Here is a 24,967-nt window from a genome sequence, read left to right on the forward strand (position 1 = left end):
ACTGGTCTTATTTTGCCAATAAAGCCTTTTAAGCGTTTTCGACTAGGTTTTTGGAGACATCTGTTTGCGGCAGTGCCATGAGTCCTTTCCAGATCCGTTTTACCTTCTACTAGTCTTACACCCAAACTAAGGACAGGAGAGGTGCTGTATCTGGAACTAAGCGGCCATGTTTTAATCCCTTTAACATAGAATTCTCTCATAGAGGACTTGAATGCAGTTTTGTAAACCAGACAATCCCTTTAAAATAATGAGCTACATTATTATTACTTAGAGCACGTAGTCATGTGAGAATGTGGTGAGAATCGGCATAAACGTCTATGCAATGGAAATCAGTAATGCACATATCATGTATGGAAGGCCTTGTCATGGGAAACTTTTACACATTAAGGGCATTAGTCACACAAGTTCTCTAAGGAAAAAAGGGCCCAACGTATTCTCCAACATATCAAGCACGAGAGTCCTTCAGGGGTCAGAGACATGAAGGGAGTCAAGTAGTGTCATGGCTATCACCTATCCGGACTTTAGCAGAGCCTATGAGCCTTAGGTTTGTCTGTTTGCTATTGACACTAAGGGCCGGTTCACACTGAGCAAGATCGTCGGAATTCCGTGGCGGAGATTTCTGCCGCAGAATCCCGCAGTGCTCAGTGTGCTGCTGTAAGTGAATGGAGAGGGCGCGCGCTCGTCTGCTGCCAGAGAGCTCAGCTGCGGAATTACGCGGGTTTCCTCAGTGTGAACTGGCCCTAAAATGTCATGTGTTGAAGTGGCCATACACCTTCAATAGCTGTCAGCCACATTATTGTTTGGCCAACAGTTATCTCTTCTGTCCTCCCCATACACATTAATGTTTGGCATGACAAAGGGAACTCTGGCAGCAGAGTTGGGCAGTCATTTTCCTATGTCCATTAACGTCATCTGTTGGTGAACGGCTGTTAAACCCCTATACACGTTGTACTGATGACCGACATATTCGGCTCTCACCCACTATCGCAACTTTCAAAAGCAACACATCCTACATAACCTACAATAACCCTACTGACATCTCACCGCACTGTGACTAGTTAGTCCTCTCACCTACTGTGTCTCTACCCTTACCTTATAGATTGCAGAGGGCAGAGTGAAGGAAATTTTAGGGAGGGAAGTATCCACATCACTGCTGCATGTACCGCCATGGGGGTGGCTGGGCTGCAGCCTAGTATGTTGGATCCTCTGTGACAGGAGGGAAGACATCATGGGCAGTACCTATGGCATTTTTATAGCACCTTCTACCCACCTATATAAAGCTTCCCATCCATAGTGACAAAAAAGTAATAATGCCCCCTTCTATATAGTATTAGTTTCCTAGAACCCCCTAATACTGCCCCATGAAGTAGAAGACATTAGGTAGCTCCCTGTGGAATGACCTCTTCAAAGGTAACAGAGCAAAAATCGAATAAAAATAATTACAGAGACGACATAGAAAGAGATTATAACAAAAGACCACATTCCAGTATCTGTCTTTAACCAGTAAAATAAAATCTAGGCAATACATTCTCTATAAATCCTGGGACCAGAGCTGTAATATGATTTATTTCCCTACAGCCCCGCCACGGGGCAAATGAAGCATTACATGGGTCAGCTTGAAATCAATGGACATGCTCATTCCTGACTGGAAAAATTCCTTCTATTAACTTTCCTAAACGTATGTGAACTCCAGAAGGGTTTGCAGACAGTGCAGGGGTCTATGTACTACTCTTACACAGGGGTCCTCTGCTGACTATGCCTACACAAAGACCCTGATTTATTAATTTTTTTTTTAAGCTAGTTTATGACGTAGATAAATTGTTGAACACATTTTGTGCAAATTTGTACAGAACATTCCTGAGTTTAAAGGGAACCAATCAGGACAATTGTCCTTATAAAGCTGCACGTGGTGCCTAAAAGCGATGCTAATCTGTTCTCCTACCATATCGTCTGTTTCTTTGTCTGTAACCTCATATTCTGTAAAACAAGCTTATATGACAGCAAGCGGGGTATGCAGAGGGTTATGAACTAGGCTTCGGGGAGGAGACAGGGCCGTAACTAGTCACATCACTCTGTCTGTCAACGCGCTATGCGGGGATGATGTACAGGAAAAGAGGCTTCTAACGGGCCTGTGAGGGAACGTCAAGCAAACTCGGGTTTGTCCAAATCCAAGCATGGGGAATTTGATTGGCAGTGGCTGCTGAAGTTGGATGCAGCCCTAGGGGGCCTGGGAAACATGGATACAGCCATAGGCCCACCCCTTGCTTATCTCCTATTCTGGTGTCACAGCAGACAGCCCATCTGTCCATACATGTCATTCTATGGAGGTAAATGTGCCGATACACATCACTGCTATGGAGGAGGCAGAGTAATGGAAGCAGAAGCCATGTATGGTGGAAGAGTCGTTTTGCATGACATCAAGATGGGGGTCAGAGGGGAGAAGCTGCATTGGTATACAGAACAGGCCTGTAGTGAAGCACCCTCTGTAAGTACCTTACTGTAGTATTACAAAACATTTGTAAAGGTAGTCAACCCCTTTAATATTATAATGCAATTCAACCCCGGCACCATTACATCAGTAACCAGAGGCGACCGGAAGACACCATGGACACGGAGATCAGTTAAGAGCCAGGGGTGCACAGCAGATCCATAAAACAAGACAGTATACAGTTCACGCAAGGAAAGGAAACACAGCACTCACCTTGGGATTTTCTACAGGTTTTATTTATGGTTTAACAAAAAGTTTAGGAAGGGGAGAAGAAAACAAGCTAATGCGTCCCTGCAACGTTCGCATCACACATATTTGTGCTTCTTCCGGGTGAGACACGTCACGCTGTGAACTCTATATAGGCGGGTTCACGCAGCACCCTAGTAACAATACATAATGTGAGAAAGTAAAAAACATAATGCATTAAAGCCAATAAAAGGAATGCACTTAGTTGATTTCTATCATTTAAACCTAAAGGGCTTGTGGATTCAAAGTGGGTAATTAGGAAAGCTTCCCGTTTCATATAGGAAATACAGTGGTACCTTGGTTTAAGAGTAACTTGGATTAAGAGCATTTTGCAAGAAAAGCTCACAGTTATTCAAAATTGTAACTTAGTTTAAGAGCATTGCTTTGGTTTAAGAGCTCCCTGTACTGGGTGGGAGGGGGAGTGGAGGAGGGGCATGGCCTGCATAGCGGGGTCTACTGCACTGTACTCTGACCCAGGAAGTCTCCCTCACCTTCCAAATCATAGCAGATCCACTTCAGGCTGGGGCTTGCATCAGGGGACAGGACTGTGGAGGTAATCTCTCCATAGCTATAACCCCTCTCTCCCCAGACAGAGAGTGCTGCATGGATGTGCCCACATCTGCCCGGCTCATTCCTTCATGCTCCCTGCAGTCTCTGTGAGTCCTTGTATTTCCCATCCTCTCCATTCCTGCTATAATGTGCCTGCACTTACTTTCACTTTACACACTGCTGCTATAATGTGCCTGCACTTACACTCAGCTATACACGCTGCTATAATCTGCCTACACTTATACTCAGTTATATACACCGCTGCTATAATGTGCCTGCACTTACACTCAGCCACTCACACTGCTGTATAGAAAAGTTTCTGTCACTGCCCTCCTGCACAGCTCTGTGATTCTCACTTCCTGATTGGTCCATGCTGAGCACACACCCCTTCCCTATTGCTGGCATAGGACCAAACAGACCTCTGACAGCAGCCCTGCTTTTCTATTCTAGCCGGTAGTCTAATGCATTATGGGAATCTTCAGTTCCATCCTGTATCTACAAATTGCTGGGGTGTGGAACCAATTGTCTACATTTCAGTGATTTCATATGGGAAAATTTGCTTTGTTTAAGAGTGGATTTGGATTACAAGCCCGGACCTGGAATGAATTAGGCTTAAACGGGAAGCCTTTCAGGCCACTGGCCCTATAATTGCTTTTAATACATTTTGGCTGGATAAAAGTACGCCAGCCTTAAATAAAGCCCCGCCCCCAGTTTCCCAGACTGATTTACGCCTCTTAGTAAACCCAGCCAGCCCTGCGCCTGGCATAGGCATTGCTTGAAGGCTGTACACCTGCTCGGGAGATAAATCAGGCATGGAAAGAGGTCATGCCTTCTCTGGCCTTACCATGACCCCCCACCCATCCATCAGGAGAACGGGGTATACGATCATCATACACCACGAAAAAGGGGTGAATCTGCCCCTTTTCCATGGCGTACACCCGGCGTACATTTTGACAAAATGCCCCCTTTATTTTTACTTTATCAAATAATGTATTGTTACTAGTGCAATGTGTGAACTCACCTATATAGACGCGGTCGCCACAGTGTGACCACTGGAAGAAGCACACTTTTGCGTTAAAGGCGTTATCCAGTGCTACCTGAACATGGCCACTTTCTTTCAGAGACAACATAACTCTTGTCTTGAGTTCAGGTGTGGTTTGCAATTAATCTTCATTCACCTCAATGGAAACAAGCTGCAAACCCCACCCACACTAAAGACAAGAGTGGGTCTGTCTCTGGAAGAAAGATGCCATGTTTTTGTAGATAACCCCTTTAAGTTGCCGTTGCTGGGAAGAATTGACTTGTTTGTCCTCCCCTCCCAGCACTTTTTGGCATATGTCACCATCAAGAAAGCCTTAAAGGGGTACTCCAGCGTGGGGGCACTTTTGCGCTGGGACCGGGGACGAGGTGGCCGAGGGAAAAGACGTCCACTCACCTCCCTGGGTTCCAGGGATCTTGCCTCCTTCACTGAGTGGCTGAGCGAACCTGAGACGTCACGTCTCGTGCCCGCGTCAGACACCCGAAAGCGGCCGGCAACCGGGCACCGGAGCACAGCGATACGGGACCCGCTGCTGGAACCGGGGAGGTGAGTGGACGTCTTTTCCCTCGGCCACCTCATCCCCGGTCCCAGCGCAAAAGTGCCCCCACGCTGGAATACCCCTTTTAAGAAAAGCGGCAAGGTGTGTTGAGTTTCCTTTCCTTGCATGAACCCATTAATATTATTATGTCTGTAATTATAACAAGCTCCTTTGGGTAACAGCTTTGGGTCTAATTTTTCAATGGAAAACCATTAGTGGTGGGTCACATCTCCTTTCCCGTTGGGTAGCAACCTGTGGCTGAAAATAAAGCTTCAGGGCTTCTTTAGTGAGTAGTACTGCATTCTCCCCTTAAAAAAAAAAAAAGTGGAGCAGAGGGCCGAGATGCGAATAAATTATTTGCAAAGCAAGCATTTGTGGATAGATTTCATTGCATCCGGGCCCTCTGGGCCATATGGTAAATGTCCCCCTTTGTATACGTATTTGCTTTGATTTGGGATTTTGTGTATTTTGGCACTTTCTTTTTTGAACTATGCATCATGAAAAGCTCCACGCTCATCACCTTATCTCCTATAACATAGGCCCAGAGATATTTGCATGCCGGATTTCATGTTTCATTGTTGCTGTAGAAACTGCATCCTCTCCTTTCTGGAGAGAGGTCACAGTATAATCAGATTTCCATAACCTCTAGAGCTCTTATCACTGTGTTACCACAAATACATGCTTTCAATGATCCATGACATCTGCAGTCAGCACAGCGGTAACTGCAGAGGTCATGAGCCTCTTCTTTAAGACTTCACAGAATTCGACCGCTGGGTCACATAAATGTATTTATGATTCCTGGAAAGAACTGGTTGTATACATGAACTATGAGCATCTGTCCACGTATCTCATCTGACTCAATTTTAAAAAGTAAAGATAACTTTATACATGTATAGGCTATGTTCAGACGTAATATGAGACCGGCCGTTCCATGACCCGGCCGGGTCACAGAACGGCCGGTCTCAGAAAAGATCATTCTTTAGCACCGCAGAGTTCTGATGCGGGCGCATCCGTGCGCGCCCGCATCAGAACTCCCCACTGCACACTGCCGGCCGGAGGCGCTTGCTCCATAGTGTGCACTGACAGGGTGTTTTGCGGCCGCTATTCAATGAATAGCGGCAGCAGAAAATTGACATGTCTAGGAATCCCGGCCGGAGTGAATACCCTGTGTATACACTCCGACCGGGATTCCCTCGGCCTGCAGCACATAGTAGGTTCGTTGCCAATCACAGCCGTTGCAACAACAGCCGTGAATAGTACGGAACTTACGTTGTGTGAACATGGCCATAAACTGTACACATGTATTCGACTGTATATCTCCTGATCCTTCCATACACATAAACATTTGTTCTGGACAAGCATTTATGTTTTCTTAATGGAGAAAGGGGGCTATGCCGAAAATACAAGGATGGGGCAGACAACATGCCCAATCTTTCTCTCCACTGACATCATCTGTTGGGGGATAAATGTCCATGTCTGTCTGTCCGCCTTTTCTAGGCACCCAAACCATTTGACCCTATAGTTGAAATGTAGGTACACTGGTATTGGTAGCATGAGGACATGGGAACACAGCCTTAATATTTCACAGGTTATAAATTCATATTCAGGGCATAAGATATCATCCAAATACCTAAACCATATGACCCCAAATCGGGTATCTGTGAAGGATTTCATAAAGGACCTTGTTGAGTGAATATACAGCGCTCACCATTGTTCTCTATCATTCAGTGCCACTAAACTGCAATACTACACACAGACTGAGTATAGGTAAAGAACTGTTTCAGGAAGAAGGCAGCTATGTTTTTGAAATCCTGGACAACCCCTTTAAGTCTAACCCCTTTCCGCATAATCATGTACCGGCATGTCCTAATCTGCATGCCGTTGCGGCAGATGGACGTGCCAATATGTGACTGAGATGACACAGGTGCAGGAGCTGTGCCCGTGCCATCCTCAGGGGCCAGGCTATTAGTGATAGCCAGGTACCCCAGCCCAGATCTTGGCAGTTAACCCTATAAGTTCTGTGATCAATCTGATCGCAGCAACCTATAGTGCTGAAAAGAGGGAGAATCCTCCATTCCCCATTGAAACTGTACAGAGCGATCGCACAGCCCAGATGGTAACTATGACAACAGAAGGCTTCCATGAGTCCTCCTGTGTCATAGCTACGGAAGCTGAGCCTAAGGGCCCTATTCCACCGGACGATTATCGTTTGCATAATCGTTAACGATTAACGATCTCAAACGACCGCTATTGCGAAAGACCTGAAAACGTTCACTCATTTCCATGGAACGATAATCGTTACTTACGATCGTAATTGCGATAGTTTTTTCTTCGCTATTGCGTTCGTATCTATTGCAAACGACCGAACGATGTATTATTCAATGCGAACGATTTGCGAACGAGCAACTTTAAAAATAGGTCGAGGTCTTATAAAGCGATCAACGATTTCTCGTTCGGTCGTTAATCGTTAACTGCATTTCAACCGAACGATTATCGATTTAACGATAATCTGAACAATAATCATCCGGTGGAATAGGGCCCTAAGGCTGAGCCTGAAAGCTTTGCCTATTATAGCCATATTGCATTGCAGTGCAGATCAGCACAATTGCACAATGAAGTCCCTATGGTGGGAGACAATAAAATAAGGTAAAACAAAGACACACAAAAATATAAATAAATAGAGTGAACGCATAATCCCCATAGCCCCCAATACAATAATACATTTAGAAAAATAAAAATAGTACACATATTTAGTAATTTAGTATATTTGTGCAATGACACTGGCAATAAAATTATCACATGATTAAACCCGCACGGTGACTGCAGAAAATTTTAAATGAGAAAAATGCTAATTTTGTCATTTATTTAATCAAAAAGTTACAGCATCCCGTAGCTATGACCCCCATAAAGTAGGACAGGTTGGATTTTTAAAACTGGGCACTGATCCTGAAAGCCAAAATCAGACCGGTCCTGAGGGGGTTAAGGCTATGTTCCCACTACGTACTAACAATGGCCGTTCTTTAGTGCTAAACCACGGTCAGTGTTGTAAAACTACAGCCGGAAATTGTTGACCTTTTTTTTGTTGCACTTTTAACCCCTTAGTGACCAAGCCTATTTGGGCCTTAAAGGGGTAGTGGGGTGCTACACATTTATTCACTAAATAACACACATTACAAAGTTATACAACTTTGTAATGTGTGTTATTTAAGTGAATGACCCCCTTCCCCATGTTGCCCCCACCCCCGGAAGTGTGGTGCATTATACTCCCCCTCTGCCGCGTCATCAGCTGCTCAGCCGCTATTGGCTGAGCAAAGTTATGCTCAGCCAATCGCGGCTGAGCAGCTGATGACGCGCTGGAGGGGAGCCGGCATGAGGGAGGGCTGGAGCGGTCTGGCTGGCCTCCTGAAGATTATGTCATTGTCCCAAGAAGACATATATATGACTTTTTGATCTCTTTTATGACGTATTTTCTAAAGCGGATTGATAAAATACAGCAATTCTGGTGCTATTTATTTATTTTTTTTACAGCGTTTGTCTTGCGATACAATAAATTATATAGTTTTATAGATTGGGTCGTTACGGACGTGGCGATACTAAACAGGTATAGGTTTTGTGTTTTTGATCTGTTTTATGTAACGTTTTATTGTGTATAGGGAATGTAATGCATTTTTATTATGAGGGGCTGGGGGGTGTTTTGTGTTTTGGTGCACTTTTTTTTTTACTTTTACACTAGTGTACATTACTGTACACTAGTGTAATAATAAACAGTAGTGATGAGCGAGCATGCTCGTCCGAGCTTGGTACTCGATCGAGTATTAGGGTACTCGATGGTACTCGTTACTCGGACGAGCATCTCGCAATACTCGAGGAAATCTCATCATTCGTTTCCTGTAAGTTTGCGCGCTTTTTCTCAGCCAATAAACATGCAGGAGACTCTTTGGTACATCCTGCGATCACGTGGGACCCATACATGTCGATAGCAGCGATTGGTTGGCCAGATCAGATGACCCTGCCATATAAAACGCGCAGCCGGCAGTACTCGCTTCAGACGCATGCTGTGAGAGATCAGGGACAGAGCTGCTGCTGGTCAGGGAGAGTGTCAGATTTAGCGTTCCAGTAGGCAGGGTATATACTAGCAATACAAACAAACAGACCTTTTTAGGACTTAAAATCATTTTTTAATACTATTACTACAGACTGCTGGCTGGGAGTTTCAGTGCTGCTACCACGATTTAACCAGCACACTGTGGTGACCGGCTGCTGGCAGAAAGGGGACATTAGGTGTTGCATACACACCCCTAAGAAGTGCTCAGTGTACTCTTTTTTGATTTTGGGGCAGGTGGTCCTGCTGTACTACATTGTATTGCTGGGATTTGTAGTACACCTGCATAGAACTTCACTGCTCATTAGATGGGGGTATCACAGCGTATATCTAGGTCCAGCCACTACCAGATTGTACCGTACAGCCCCCCTAAACTAGTGGGTACTACACTGTATTGCTGGGATTTGTAGTGCATCTTTATAAAACTTTACTGCTCATTGCAAGGGGTTATCACAGCATGTATCTAGGTCCAGCCACTACCAGATAGTACTGTACAGCCCCTCCTAAACTTGTGGGAGCACAAGTATTTTTCCTGATTTCTGTATTTCATACGCAAGGCCTATCTAAGTTCCATACTGTGCAGTGTCCATAAAATGGTGAACCCCAGGAGGCCGTGGTTCAGGGCAGGGTGACACAGCAGCACCTGTTGAGGAGGTAGCAGTGGCACACCGCAGACGTCCACTCCGTATCTTCTTTGCCCAACTTACTGGGTCTCAAGGTAGACCGATATTGAAACCGCAGCAGTGTGAACAGGTGATCACGTGGATAGCGGATAATGTGTCCAGTAACTTATCCACCACCCAGTCTTCCACGCAGTCCACCCACGCTACCCAAGGGAGTGGAACCCTTGCTCCATTAACTCAGCTTCCTTCCCCACAGCCTGGCCCCTCCAGGGAAAGAAGGGATTCAGATCCACCACCACCACCATGCTCCCTGGAACTCTTTTCTGGACCCTTCCCTGAGTCAGAGCAACCGAAGCAGTCAATCTGTCCTGATGCCCTAACTATGCAGCTCACGCAGTCAGTGGGTGATGAGTGTGGGGACTTGCAAGCGGGGTTGGAAGAGGTGTCTGATGATGACGATGAGACCCGGTTGTCAGACAGTGAGGTTGTTGTCATGGATGTAACTCAAAGTAAGGAGGAGAGTGAGGAAATTGAGTTGACAAAAATGACGTTTAGGATATACACCGCCAAAGTTAATAGTTTGTTAATGCTGTTTGTGCCTTAAAGAGGAGGGTAACTATCACTTCATAGAACGATTGGCGTGACTATAACTTTCATATTGACATGTCAGCCTCCTTACCCCCAACAGTTGCCAAAATAGGGCAGAGGTGGTCAGGTCATCACCTTTTTGTTTCTGTTTGTCTATCCGGGAAGTGATCATCAGAAAGGAACAGATGCCGCACTCTGCTGAGGGCCCTCTGCCCCTTCCATTAAGCAAGTAGGGTTAGGGTCAGCACTTGGACCCTAACAAGTTTGGTGACATGTCAGAAATTTGGAAATGATGGTTACCCTTCAGATCAATTTGTTGGGATATATACATATTGTAAGTTTGCACAGTATGAGAGAGAAATCTAGCTACGCTCATGCTTGTTTGTTAGCGCTTAAACCAGTTAGCACATAGAATTGTCACATTAGTCATCTAGGGAATGGGATGTCACTATTGTTGGGTGACTGTTGTCAGTTCATAGTTCACATTGTAAAAGTTTAAAGTTCTGCACTTATCTCACTTTTCATTGGTTGTTGTTGTTTGATTGCACAGTTTGTGTTCACTTTTACCACTTTGATAGTTTAGAAGGATGTGTGCTTCCCCCCCCCCCAAACATTTGCACTATGATGTACCACACCACCCCTTACTAAGACACCATGTATCGATATATTGTACTTTTTTCTTAATTTAATATTTTCGTATTTTTTCTTAAAGTGGAACTCCGGATCGAGGCAAGAAAAAATGAAATTTCTGCTGAAGCAAATACCATTATTTATTACCTATCTATCTGGTTGAGTAGATGTACTACATCTACAGTACTACAGGTTCCAGAATGCATTGCTGTCCCTCTGTCCAGGCTGTTGCCCAGAATTAGGCATAATGGTGCCATTAGGCAGCCTCAGAGGCATGCATACATGCTGCCCCTGCTGTTTCCTGTCCATTTCCATTGTGTTTCCATCAATTTCTGAGGTGGACAGGTTTTCACACGACCTTCCCTCTACCGAACTTGGGTCCCCTGCAAAAATGCTCGAGTCTCCCATTGACTTCAATGGGGTTCGTTACTCGAAACGAGCACTCGAGTATCGGGAGATATTCGTTTCGAGTAACAAGCACCCGAGCATTTTAGTACTCGCTCATCACTAATAAACAGTGATCATTGATCACTGATACAATACATTGCACTACTACTGCAGGGGATGCGGCAGAGCATTCAGATAACCTCTCCACGCTTCCGTATTTTTCCTGCCCTCTGCTTGCTTCCCGACACCACGGCGGTCATTGGCTGAGTGGCCTGCCAGCTCAGAGACGGCTCTGAAGCTGCAGCCACAGCACTGGGAAGCAAGCAGAGGGCAGGAGAAGACTGGGAGCATGAAGAAGTGATGTTTAACAGTTTAGGGCAAGGGCTGCACAGGCATTGGTAACGATGTCCGTGCAGACCTTGCTGCACAATGTTTGAGCCGTGTAATAGGCTCAGTAAATCTAATCTAGCATATCGGCACCTGTTTACATTATTGATCGGGCCTTCATCAGTCTAATAGTACCCTTAGGCATACATAATAGCGATAGAGAGTTTCCCCTCCTGCCTTAATACCTAGTCCCCCACACAGGCCTTTGCACACCCAAGAATTTTTAGTATTCCAGAGTGGGTTTTTGACCTTTTGAGAATGGTATGTATATCTAGTCAACTAAGCTTTTGTGCTAGACTGTAGCACGGTTCGTGAAGTATATGAATCAGGTTTTAGACACACTCGCTGAACGCTTAGAAATCCCTTCTTTTTCCACACAATAAGATCATTTCTTTTCTCCAAGACACAGACGTCAATTTTTAAGAATAAATTTGATTTTATTGCCTCCTTTGTACGACTTCTTGTCTGTAACCAAGAAATGTTCCCATCTACAGACAGACTCTGTTATCAGGTGATGGGTCACCAATAATTGCAGCATGACTCCTGAACCTTGTTATGTCACGGCTTTGTATCATCATGTGGCATAGAGGATGTCCAGGGAAAGGATGGCTTATTGTGAGGTCACACAATGGCTTCTTGTTATTGTTTATGACTCCTCATCTTTATGTTATCTCTACGATTCAAGCATTGCCTATCCATGTGGATCAAGTCAACGACTAAACAAATCAGTAGTGACCACTGGAACTAGCAGTTCAGGATATACATCCTGAAGAAAGATTTAATAGTTATGTCCCATGACCTATCTATGATAATTCCTTATTAGACTGGAAACATTCTGTTTGCGTATAGTGTCTGGCTGCAGCCATAAGGTACAACAGGCAGAATACAATAACACCATGCGTTCACATCACAACAGTTTCCTAGAAGGGTAAATGTAAATTCACTTAGTCACTTCGCCATCATTGGAAGCTGATGAAAATTGGGCTAACAACTAACACGGTAGTCCGGAGTGGCAATTGACCCACCCGGATTATCAGTAGCGCCACCCACAGAAAGGGGAAGAATGACCCAAGGTGTACAGCTAGTGTGTATAGGTGCTGGTGCAGAGGAAAGGCTGACTGAGTCCCAATGATGAAAAAATAGAAGGGCTTTACTGTACAGTCTCTTGATAATACAAAATACTTTGTATTTTTGTACAGACCTTAGTAATTAAACTTGGTTGTGCTACGGAGATGCTTGAAGGAGTAGAAGATAGTAGGGGTAGTTGTAGCGTTGCTTAAAGAGTTTAGAGTAGAGTAGAGCAGCATAGAGAAGTTTGTCAAGGGAGTCCTAACTTAATGCAGTACTGTACTCTGCCAGAACATTAGAAGAATACGTGAGAGTGAGAAATATTTGTACCCGTGTTTAGACTATAGTCTGACCACCTTTTGCCCTACAGTGTCGAGGTTCCTGTCCTAATAGGGTGATACAAGCCCCAGCCTTGGTTATCTGGGTGAAGCTAAGTGTCAGAGGTTTCCTGGTTACCTGTGCTGCGACATAGAATACGTAAACCTTCTGGTAGCTTTGTTCTATCCAGGCTAGTTCCCCTACTACTACTACTTCCACTACGGTTTGCAGTCGATCAACTGCTCTAAATTTAAAGAGACAGTCTATCTGCACCTGCTACTGCTATCTGCAGCTCCAACTCCTGCCTGAGCGTTGTTAGTGTCTAGCATTCTAAGTGAGAGTGTCTGCTGTATTCCTGTATATCCTGACACATGTCTGTACTTCAGGTTATGCTTTCTGCCTTAACCCTGCCTATACTGCCTGCCTCTCTCGTTGCTGACTCGGATTGACCTGCCTCTGAAGCAACACCCTCGACCTTTCACCTTTCTGACTATGATACCTGTCTCACCCCTGGTACTGCAGTGACTCCCCTGCTGATGACCCGGCTTGCTGACCATATATACTCAGTCTGTTCCCCAGTGCCTAGCACTGACTCTGTCTGGTTCCTGGGAACAAGGTGCTGCTCACACCAGGACCACATTGGAGCCACCCAGTGAACTCTAGCTTCAAAAGTCCGTCTTTTGCATCCTGGAGCGGAAAAAAGGGTATTTAGACTCACTATACCATGCACTGACTGTGCTTCACTGTACAGTGCACAGACTTACTATACCATGCACTGACTGGGCTTTACTATACCATGCGCTAGTGCACTGGCTCACTATACTGACTGGGTTTTACCATAGTGCCTCCCTACACCATGCATTGGTGCAGGCTGTGTAGTTTACTGTTGCTGGAACTTCTTATCTCTGAACCTTTCTGGGTTTGGAGAACCTTCTACAGGTCTTCTCTGATCTTGTGGCTTACAAGATCTTTATCTGTCTTGCAAAACCAAGAAATAAAAAGCTTGATATGATTCTTCCCTTTGGACTTCTGCACCTTGTGTCACCCTGTTTTTTTTGGCTCTGACATCGGGAGTTGTTTATAGTGTTGATAGCCAGGTATGTTATGGGTGACACATACTGCAGGGTTACTGGAGGTCTGTGTTCTACAGTAGCATGCCCTTCATGTGTATCATTCCATAGTGGTGCCGTATGGCAGCACATTATACCTATAGGTCCACCGTACAGACCTGGATACTCCATGTACCACTATACAGGGTCAATGCAGGATCCCTTATGTGAGGTCACTGGAGTCTTCAGTAGAGCAGGTCATGGAGACTACTCCCTTAGTCCAGAGTGCCATGCTGGTGTTGTGGCCCTTGGAAACAGCTGAACAGTGGAGTTGATGCTATTGAGGAATTGATTATGGGTCATTGATAATTTGCTTGGAAAACCCCATTAAGGTGGTTTCACACATGGTGTTTTTCTGGAAAAAATACCATAATTTATTAGGTGAACAGACGTATATAAAAAGTTATAACTACAAGCCACAAAGTGCAAGAGTATGAAATTGTATCTACCCATCTAATGAAGGTGGTGGTGGTGGGGGGGGGGGGCAGTTGTTTTTCAGCACGCCTGATTCTTTTTGTTTATAAATGGGCACTGTCACTTATTGCACTGGGTCTTAGTTGTGAGATCTGCTGTGCAGGTGTAGTGTGCTCTATTCCTAGTCTGTGCAGTTGGATCTTGTACTTGGACAGGGAGTGGAGCGCACTATTGTATATAACTAGGAATCACTTTGGTCTCAGGACTGACACTATGAACTTTGATATGTGTAACATTTTCTCAATAACCGTACTGTTGAAAAAGGCTCAAACCAATCACTATTTTTTTTTAACGTTTCTTTATAATGAGCAAGAAGTGTTCCTGTAATTATAAAAAAGTTTTGACATGTCAAAGAAACATGCCAGAGCCAGGGCCGTATTAACAGCTGCTGCTGCCCAAGGCACTATACCTGAAGACGCCCCATCTAGGGGAGCGACGGGGAGAGTGATTTCGGCCACATGCATTTCTCTCCATGTAGAAACATTGTCTGAGTCGCATTTTCATCTTTTTTAACGGCTTAAAACATAAATTTCCACATTCAATGAATGATTAGAACAGTCTGCATATTGTCTGAAGGAATTCTCACCACAGGATTGGTAAGTCAGTGTCAGTGTGACAGCTGATCTCCCCCTGTAACTCTGGGTAGTTTAACCCTTTTAATTCCACTGTCAAATCATGACAGTGGAATTTAACGGGTTCCGGTGGCCGCCGCGTGACCGCCAATATGGCTTTTTACGGTGGTCACTAATGGGCTCTATTCTGCTGCCATCAGCTCTTTACTGCAATGGCACAGAATAGTGCAGCAGACGGCCCATAGACCCCTCCCCTTCCCTCAGAGTGGGGTCTGTTCTGTCCGGTCCCCACACCGGCGATCGCCTTTATTAACTGTATAATAGAGGCCGTCGGTAACGGGCATTTACACGCTTTCAACTTCTTTCACCATGAATCCACGGTGAGAGGAGATGAATACATGCCCTCCTCCCCACCCCCGGATTAACCCTATTGGTTGGTGGTGGAGAGTATGGGGCAATGACCAAGGACCACCGGTGTGGTCCCGATACAAGCAATCAGCGATATATACTATATACTGTTGATCGCTAGTTCCAAATGCTGCCTACATTTTTTATCCCGTCACCATAAATCATTGGTGACGGGATAAAAAGTCAAGTGCCCCGAATTACCTGTAACCACTCCAGTTTACCTGCAACCATCCCAGATTCCCCATAACTACCCTAGATTGCCCGTAACCCCCTGATTGCCCGTCACCACCCCAGATAGCAAGTTAACACCCCCAAATTGCCTATAACAATGCCAAATTGTCCGTAAAAATCTCCAGCTTACCTGTAATCACCTTATATTACTCATAACCACCCCAGTTTACCCGTAGCCATCTCAGATTGTTCGTAACCAGATTGCCAGAGACTGCCCGTCACCGCCCCTGATAGCCAGTAAACACCACTAGATTGCACATAACCACCTTCAGATTACCTGTTATATAAAAAAAAATTTAGCAACTGCGCTATTCTAATAATCGATACTAGTTGCGGTTTTGCTCCAGCAAATTCCCTTCTGAGTCCTGCTGTATGCCCATACAGTGGTCTATCTCTCCTGTTTTTCTGGTTTTCTCTCCTCTTATGAAATTGAGAAATTTCAAACTAAACAAACATTCTTTCCTCTAACACCTGTTGGGTCAAAATGCTCACCAGACCCCTACAGAGGCACTACAGGGGCACTGCAAACGCACCTGGCACCTGAAAACTTCTACAGCAAAATCTGCACTGAAAATGATAATTGGCGCTCATTCCCTTCTGAGCCCTGCTGTGTGCCCATATGGTGGTTTATGCCCACCGTCTACTCTGGAGAACTGGCGTTACAGATTGTGGGGTGCGTTGTCTCTCACGCTGCTTGTGAAAATAAGATACTTTAATCTTAACATATATATTATTAGAAAATTTCTATTCTCCATTTTTTACAGCCTAAGGTTGTTGCAATTGGCAACAACGGCCGCAATTTTTATGAAAATATACGTTGCTTTGCCTTCCATGGAATACCGGCCGGAGCGTATATACATAGTATATGTCCAGCCGGGATCTCTTGCGCCGCCATAGAAAACTGACATGTTCAGTGAATAGCGGCGGCAGAAAACCCTGTCAGTGCACACTATGGAGCATGTGCAGTGGGGAGTTCTGATGCGGGCGCCCACGAATGTGCCCGCATCAGAACTTTGCAGCCCTAAAGATCATCCGGCCAGTACTACAGTGGCGGCCGGGATGATCTTTTCTGAGACTGGCCGCACTCTTACATTGTGTGAACATAGCCTAGTCAAAATGCTCATTATACCCAAAATGGGGTCACTTATGGGGGTTTCCAGTATACAAGACTCCTAAATCAACTTAAAAAAAGAAAAAAGGTGCCTAAAAAAAAATAAGTTTGGGAAATTTTTATGAAAGTTTGATAATTTTCTGATACATTTCTAAGCCCTGTAACACCCTAAGGCTATGTTCACACTACGTAAAAGTATGGCCGCGGCCGTACTTTTGGAGCAGTGGAACAATGCCTTAGTTTCAATGGGATCCCGGCCGGAGCGTATACACATCGTATACGCTCCGGCCGGGATCCCGTGCGGCCCCGCAAATAACTGACATGAATTGCGGCCGTAGGAAACCATGTCAGTTCACACTATGAAGCGAGCGGCTCCGACTGCTCGCTCCATAGTGTGCAGGGGGGAGCTCTGATGCGGGCGCGCGCTGATGCGCCCGCATCAGAGCTCTGCGGGTGGACAGCATCACTGAGCTATAAGCGCATAAAGTGAGACAGGTCATTAAAGGGATTATCCAGCGCTACAAAAACATGCCCACTTTCCCCCTACTGTTGTCTCCAGTTCAGGTGCAGTTTCCATTTACTTCAATGGAACTGAGTTTCAAAACCCCACCCAAACTGGAGACAACAGTAGGGGGAAAGTGGCCATGTTTTTGTAGCGCTGGATAACCCCAAATAGGCTCGGTCACTAAGGGGTTAAGTGTTGGGTAACAGCAGGTTACAGGCAAATTGTACAAATGTCTGTAGTTTCTGCCCCAAATATCCATAAATGAGGCAAAAAGGAAAGACTACAGACAATTCCTGATAACACAGGTTTCCTCACATAAGACCCCACATCCCCCCTCAGCCGGTAACAGGAGCCTCAGCAACAAGAAGACAACAGCCCCGGGACGTCGCCTCACGTTTCAGTTTTCTTCCGGAAGATTCCATTCATAAACCGGGGGTAACATTAGGACAAAACCTTCACCAGAGCGGTTTATATTTTATTAGACATAGATGAGAATCAGACATCTTATAGTGATCACGTATAATAGCTTCACTGCGTTTACTGCAATGTTGTGGGTGGTTTTAACTCAAGATGTGGAATGGTACAATCCTAGATCCCCCTCTCTGTTATGTGGTGCAGTCAGAACGGTGACCCGGCAGTGTGGGCGTGGCCACCTGCCATTTATCAGCCGTGTAGAGGCTCCGGGTGACACAGCGACAGCTGCAGCACGAGCAGAGAGAATCGCCATGCCTGGAGTTCAGATGGTCGAGGTCAATGTGATTTACTGGTGAGATGGGGCTTGTCTGCTGCTCTAGTGTTGTCTGTCAGGTGGAAGGGGGGCAGGAAGTGTACAGTGCACTGACTTACTATACCATGCACTGACTTACTGTACCATGCACTGGCTGTGCCTCACTGTACAGTGCACTGACTTACTATACCATGCACTGACTTACGATACCATGCACTGACTGTGCCTCACTGTACAGTGCACTGATTTACTATACCATGCACTGACTTACTATACCATGCACTGGCTGTGCCTCACTGTACAGTGCACTGACTTACTATACCATGCACTGACTTACGATACCATGCACTGACTGTGCCTCACTGTACAGTGCACTGATTTACTATACCATGCACTGACTTACTATACCATGCACTGGCTGTGCCTCACTGTACAGTGCACTGATTTACTATACCATGCACTGATTTACTATACCATGCACTGACTTACTATACCATGCACTGGCTGTGCCTCACTGTACAGTGCACTGACTTACTATACCATGCACTGGCTGTGCCTCATTGTACAGTGCACTGACTTACTATACCATGCACTGGCTGTGCCTCATTGTACAGTGCACTGACTTACTATACCATGCACTGGCTGTGCCTCACTGTACAGTGCACTGACTTACTATACCATGCACTGACTTACTATACCATGCACTGGCTGTGCCTCACTGTACAGTGCACTGATTTACTATACCATGCACTGATTTACTATACCATGCACTGACTTACTATACCATGCACTGGCTGTGCCTCACTGTACAGTGCACTGACTTACTATACCATGCACTGGCTGTGCCTCATTGTACAGTGCACTGACTTACTATACCATGCACTGGCTGTGCCTCATTGTACAGTGCACTGACTTACTATACCATGCACTGGCTGTGCCTCACTGTACAGTGCACTGACTTACTATACCATGCACTGGCTGTGCCTCATTGTACAGTGCACTGACTTACTATACCATGCACTGGCTGTGCCTCACTGTACAGTGCACTGACTTACTATACCATGCACTGGCTGTGCCTCATTGTACAGTGCACTGACTCCCTAATGTACCATGTACTGTCTGTGCCTCACTGTACCATGCACTTACTTAATATCATGCACAGGCTGTGACTCTCTGTACAGTGCACTGACTCACTGTACCATACACTGACTTACTATACCATGCACTGATTTTCTGTGCCTCACTATACAGTGCACTTACTATACAATTTACCATACCTGAATGGGCTTCACTGTACCATGCTTTGGCTGGGCTTCACCATAGTGCAGGGATGGGGAACCTTTGGCCCTCCAGTTGTTGCAAAACTACAATTCCCATCATGCCTGGACAACCAAAGCTAAAGCTTTGATGGGAATTATAGTTTTGCAACAGCTGGAGGGCCGAAGGTTCCCCATCCCTGCCATAGTGCCTCACTATATAGTGCAGTGACTCACTATACCATGCACTTGCTGTGTTTCACTATACCATATACTGTCTGTGCCTGATTATACAGTGCACTGGCTCACTATACCATGCACTGGCTAAACCTCACTATACCATGAACTGGTGCAGGTTGTGTAGTTTACTGTTGCTGGAACTTCTAATCTCTGATCCTTTCTGGGTTTGGAGAACCTTCTACAGATCTTCTCTGATCTTGTGGCTTACAAGATCTTTATCTGTTTTCCAAAATTAAGTAATAAAAGCTTGATATCATTCATCCCTTTGGAGTTCTGCACGTATGGCTGCCTGGGTGATTGCTGATCGTCCGGGCAGCCCATAGGATATAGCGGTGGTCTGCTGCCGCCGCTCCTGTTCCACGGAGCGGCGGCTGCAGATCGCTCCTACATAAGTCGTTTGTCTTTCAACATGTTGAGACAAACGACTTCAACGATCAGCTGACATGAATAATGTCGGCTGATTGTTGCTTCCTATTCCACGGGACAATTATCAGCCGATAATCGTTCAGTGGAATAGGGCCTTAACCTGAGTGAGTGCTGCAGCAGTAAACAAAGCGTTTTGCCCTCTTTTCCTTTGCTGTGGGGCTGCTGAGTGCTGTTTTAGCAGTCCCATAACTAGTGGGTGACAGGGCTATGCTCCTTTCACCTCTTGTCCCTCAGGGAGATAAGTGTGGCTTTACACGGACACATGGCATTGCTCCTTAGTGTACAGTCTCTCATCTTCATCACACAATACTAGCCCAGTGCTGGTACACAATGCCCCTGTGTGTGTTGCACTTTCCCAACTGAAGGCAAGCATCCCCCACAACTGCAGGACTGCTGCTATAACATAAGCAGCATTGTCTCCACAGGGCTTTGCCTCCCTGGCTGCCCCAAGTTTATTCATACTCCTTATAGTGTGAAAGAAAACCTAAGGCATGGACACTGGGTCTTATACCATCACCTGCTCCCAGTCTGAGCAGCTTTGCATCCTCCTCTTCTCTTAAGGGCCGTTGCACACTACTAAAATTGTGCGGATAATTTGCTGCGTAATCCGCCGCTCACCCCCTGGGTTTCCGCTTCAAGTTCTGCCAGTCCCATAGACTCCATTCTATGGTCAGGCGGATTCGGCCTAAGCCTAAAATGAAGCCTATGGGCAGGCCAGATGTTAAAGCAGGCACGTGCACAGAATCCGAAGCAAATTATTTGCGTGTTTTCCATAGTGTGCAAGGGCCATAAGAATGAAGCGTCTTGATAGACCCCCCCCCTTGATGTGCATGGCTTATAACTCGTGGTTGTCTGTTCTCGGGGCATCAAGAAGCCGATAACTCTGAAGCCCTCTGTACCCCATCGATTTCTTGGTTGTAGCCCATGATCCACATCTATCTACAGAGTTGCCATGGAACTGCAGTGCACATGCACCCTAGGGGACCCCCTAGTCTATTGTTGGTGGGCGGTCATCCCTTATTACATATGCTATAGATAACTTATCATGGAGATCTTCAATCTGTGTGATTGTTACATAGCCGACTCAGTGTTATACAATGAGGCTCTACACTTCTTACCTCTCTGATGAGTAAATGAATCCTGCTATTAAGTGAACTAAAATTTGCAATTTTTTTTTTCTCCCCTTCTAGTGGCGCCTGAGGGTACCGGCCCAAGGTAAGGCACATCCGATTTGGTTAGGAAACAAGTATTGTCTTGCATATTAGAGTCTTTGATAATCTTTTGTTACACCTTTCATCTTGTTGTATGATGTGTGCTTTAGAATGTTCAGGAACAATTTCCATCTGACAATGTTTTTCCTTACTATAGTTGCCTATTGACAGTAAGGCTTAGGGCCCTATTGCATGGGACGATTATTATGTGTGTAATTGTAGGTAACAATCGAAAATCGTTCGTGTTGTTGACCGTTGATTTAGCTCTGACCCTAAAATCACTGTTAATTGTTCGCTGTAATTCCACATTTCATTCACTAATGGTTCAACGTAATTCCAAATAGTTCCTCCTTTTGCTGGGATCAGATTGAGTAAAGTATCATAGTAACAATCGTAATTTAAGACTATTCTGTGTTATACGGTTAATGATTTCAGGTAAACGATAAATTTTTTTTTTTGATCTTTACAAATCGTTTAAGGGTGCCTTTACACAGAGATTTATCTGATAGATTTTTTGAAGCCAAAGCCAGGAACAGACTATGAACAGAGAATCGGTCATAGAGGAAAGACTGAGATTTTGCCTCTTTTCAAATTCATTCCTGGCTTTGGCTGCAAAAATCTGTCAGGTTAATCTCTGTGTAAAGGCACCCTAAAAGGACCCTTAGTGAGAGATTATCCAGTGACAGTTGCAGGCACTTCTCATTCTGGCCACTAGATGTCAGCAGATCATACATGAAATACTTGCCGGGAAGGGAATTCTGCTTTACAGCCTGTTGTGATAATCTTCAGTGTAACTTGAATATTTTTAATACTGTATTTGGGACAGTGTATATATAGGGACAGGGTGTCTTGCTTGCTGTTGACAGTTGGCACATATTGTCAGTGCAGATTTAACCAATGTGATTTTCCTTAGTTTCAGCAGTTGAAGAAGGACTTGGATAAAAAGTTCCCCGGCCTGCTGAAAGTTGTAAGTTCACTTCTCTTTTGAAGCTAGCACTACATAAAATGACTGACAGTGCTCATATGTCTGAATTGTTAATTTTAGGATGGCGAAGGTACCCCAACAGCCACTGGGTGGTTTGAGGTGTCCGTTAATGGGAAGCTTGTGCATTCGAAGAAGGTAACTGGACCTAAAACATGGCCTGCACTACTTACCAGTCTGAAAGTTGTGTGTATGTTAAGGCCCTATTCCACTGAATGACTATCGGCCGTTACGGACTATAATCGTCCTGTGGAATAGAGGGCAACCATTAGCCAACATCGTTCATTTCAGCTGATTGTTGCGTCGTTTGTTTTTCAAACATGTTGAAGAACAAGCGACTGATATAGCAGCGATCTGCTGCCGTTGCTCCGTGGAATAGGAGCGTCGGCAGCAGACCGCTGCTGTATGCTATGGGCTGCCTGGACGATCTAGCAATCACCCGGACAGTCCAGACAGTGCCAGAAATTTGTAATTTCCTTCTATTAAAAATCTCCAGTCTTTCAGTACTTATCAGCTGCTGTATGTCCTTCAGTAAGTGATGTGTTCTTTCCATTCTGACAGTGCTCTCTGCCGCCACCTAAGAGTGGTAGCAAATCCCCATAGAAAACCCCTCCTGTTGCCCAGACTATAAACTGATAAGTACTGAAAGATAGAGGTGAATTACAAATCTTGGGCACTTTCTGGCACCTTTTAATAGATTAAAAAAATTCCCAGCTGAAAGCATTTGGTTGGGTTCTGAATTTCCAAGACTCTTGTAAAATTATTTGAAGCTTCTTAATCTGTGGAGGGTTCCCCCCCCCCTCCCCCTTATCTGCCATTGTCTGGGGTAAAGCAGAAAGTGATAGGAAGAGTTTATCAGACCTATCCCTGTTGGTTATTGCTAGCTCAAAAAATGCCTGTCCTGATTTATTTTTTTCTTCAGTAGAGGCCTGGTATATGGTGATCTATTCTGGGACCTAGCAGCAAACAAGCCATAGAAGACCTTCCTTATAACAGGGTGTTGTAGCTTTACGCCCCCATTAATATCCTCTGCTAGTCTTTATGTACCTTCTGTTTATTAGCAACCTCCGGTAGCGTGTGTGTATTTGTCATATGGGGTGACGGCCCTTTCTTGTTTGACTTGTCACTCTCTGTAGTGTTCATTGTTCTGTTTTACCATAGTATTATGTCTGACAGGTGGCAACACAAGGTTATAAATGGCTAAAAGTCACAAAATCCTGAGTAACCGGTCTTGTGAGGCATTAAAGCTTATGTTGTAGATCACTGTAGGTGTTAACCTGCTCGCTGCGGCCGCGTGTAATGGCAGCAGCGAGCGGGGAACGAGGAGCAAAGGAGCGCTAATAGCGTGGCCCGTGGAATAGGGCCTTAATTCTTAAATTCATTTTTTTTTTTTTAAACTTGTCAATAAGTGGTAATGTAGTTGTGCACATCACACTACAAATATTCAGTAGATCACCCTCTGTTTCCAACAATGCTCTCCGTTTGCTACGACGTAACAAAATTATGAAACTCTTCCATATAAAATGACAACTTTATTTACATCTATTTATCAGAATGGCGACGGTTACGTAGACAACAATACAAAGCTGCAGAAGATTGTGTCTGCCATTGATTCTGCTTTGAAGGGATAATGAAATTAGGAATATAAAGGAGTTTACAGTGTGAGACGCAAAGGTGAGCGGAGATGGCGAACATTCCACTTTCAATCTGTAATAAACTAATCTCCTATGACTCAGGAAAGCTACTGGTTTCAAACCTGCAACCAGTCTGTCCTCATGACAACACTTGACACTGAGACTAGTGTTCTGTATCCACACCAGAAGTGTTGTCATAGGTACATGTGCTGTAGGCTATTGTGTTCTGTCATAACTCTGGCCACCTCCAGTTACTGACCTTCGCTCTCTTTCTGCAGGTGAGACGAACTCTTGTTTCTTTCATCTTAGCCGAGCACTTAATGACGGGAAACGCTAAAACGCCGGTGAGCGGGGCTGCTCCCAGATACCTGTGCAGTACACCAAGATGAATCCAATGACAGTTGCCCAACTTTGCTCTTACACTTTTTTTTTTTTTCTCTTCTTCTTCTTTCTGAATTAATAAATGATTTATTATATATTCTCTTCTGTTTTGTGCCAAGCCTGAAGTTTAATCTATATAGTAACATGCATTGTACAGTGTGCATAATCTTGCTTTTATTTCCCATAAAGAAGGCTTCTTCAGACATGTCTCTTTTGGCCATTCCCCCTCATGCCTGTGTCATGTATGAACAATTTAGTCATGTGATTATCAGCTTCATTAATGTCAAGAGGTGGTAAGAGTATATGATGTCATGTGATCATTGGTTGCAGTGCATACATCACACAACCAGTCAGTTCTATGCCCAGGAATGTAAATTTATCCTGATGGTGAATTGATGTGAAAGCGCAGCCATAGATCTCCAGCACCTGCAGATGACTGTGATCCAATAACAATGGCCGCCTACTCTTCACCTTGAGGTTGTTTTCTTCTCATACACTGAAGCAGAAGAAAATCCTGTTATATAGAGGCATGCTACCTTGACTGCTCCCAATGCTGACATTCTGGTTCTGCATACATGTATATAGCCTCAAGGTGTGGTATAAAGATGTATGACACTGCAAGACCGAAATACTCCACCTCAGTGAATCTGAAGTCATAAATTCATATAGTAACAATAGGATTTACCAAGAAGCTAATACATAATGTCATCTTTGCCTTTATGTAATTGGACAGGTAT

At 44.8% G+C, this 24,967-nt stretch overlaps 1 protein-coding gene across 1 annotated transcript; it reads left to right on the forward strand.

Moving 5' to 3' along the window:
* Positions 1-18,029: 18,029 nt before the first annotated feature.
* Positions 18,030-24,294, forward strand: SELENOW (selenoprotein W). The gene is made up of 6 exons (XM_069943364.1): positions 18,030-18,139; positions 21,213-21,237; positions 22,147-22,200; positions 22,279-22,353; positions 23,769-23,889; positions 24,128-24,294. The coding sequence occupies exons 1-5, from the start codon at positions 18,099-18,101 to the stop codon at positions 23,844-23,846; spliced, it is 273 nt and encodes a 90-aa protein (XP_069799465.1). The 5' UTR covers positions 18,030-18,098; the 3' UTR covers positions 23,847-23,889; positions 24,128-24,294.
* The last annotated feature ends 673 nt before the right edge of the window (positions 24,295-24,967 follow it).

Source organism: Dendropsophus ebraccatus, chromosome 10 (assembly GCF_027789765.1).
Source record: "Dendropsophus ebraccatus isolate aDenEbr1 chromosome 10, aDenEbr1.pat, whole genome shotgun sequence".
NCBI classification, from domain to species: Eukaryota; Metazoa; Chordata; class Amphibia; order Anura; family Hylidae; genus Dendropsophus; species Dendropsophus ebraccatus.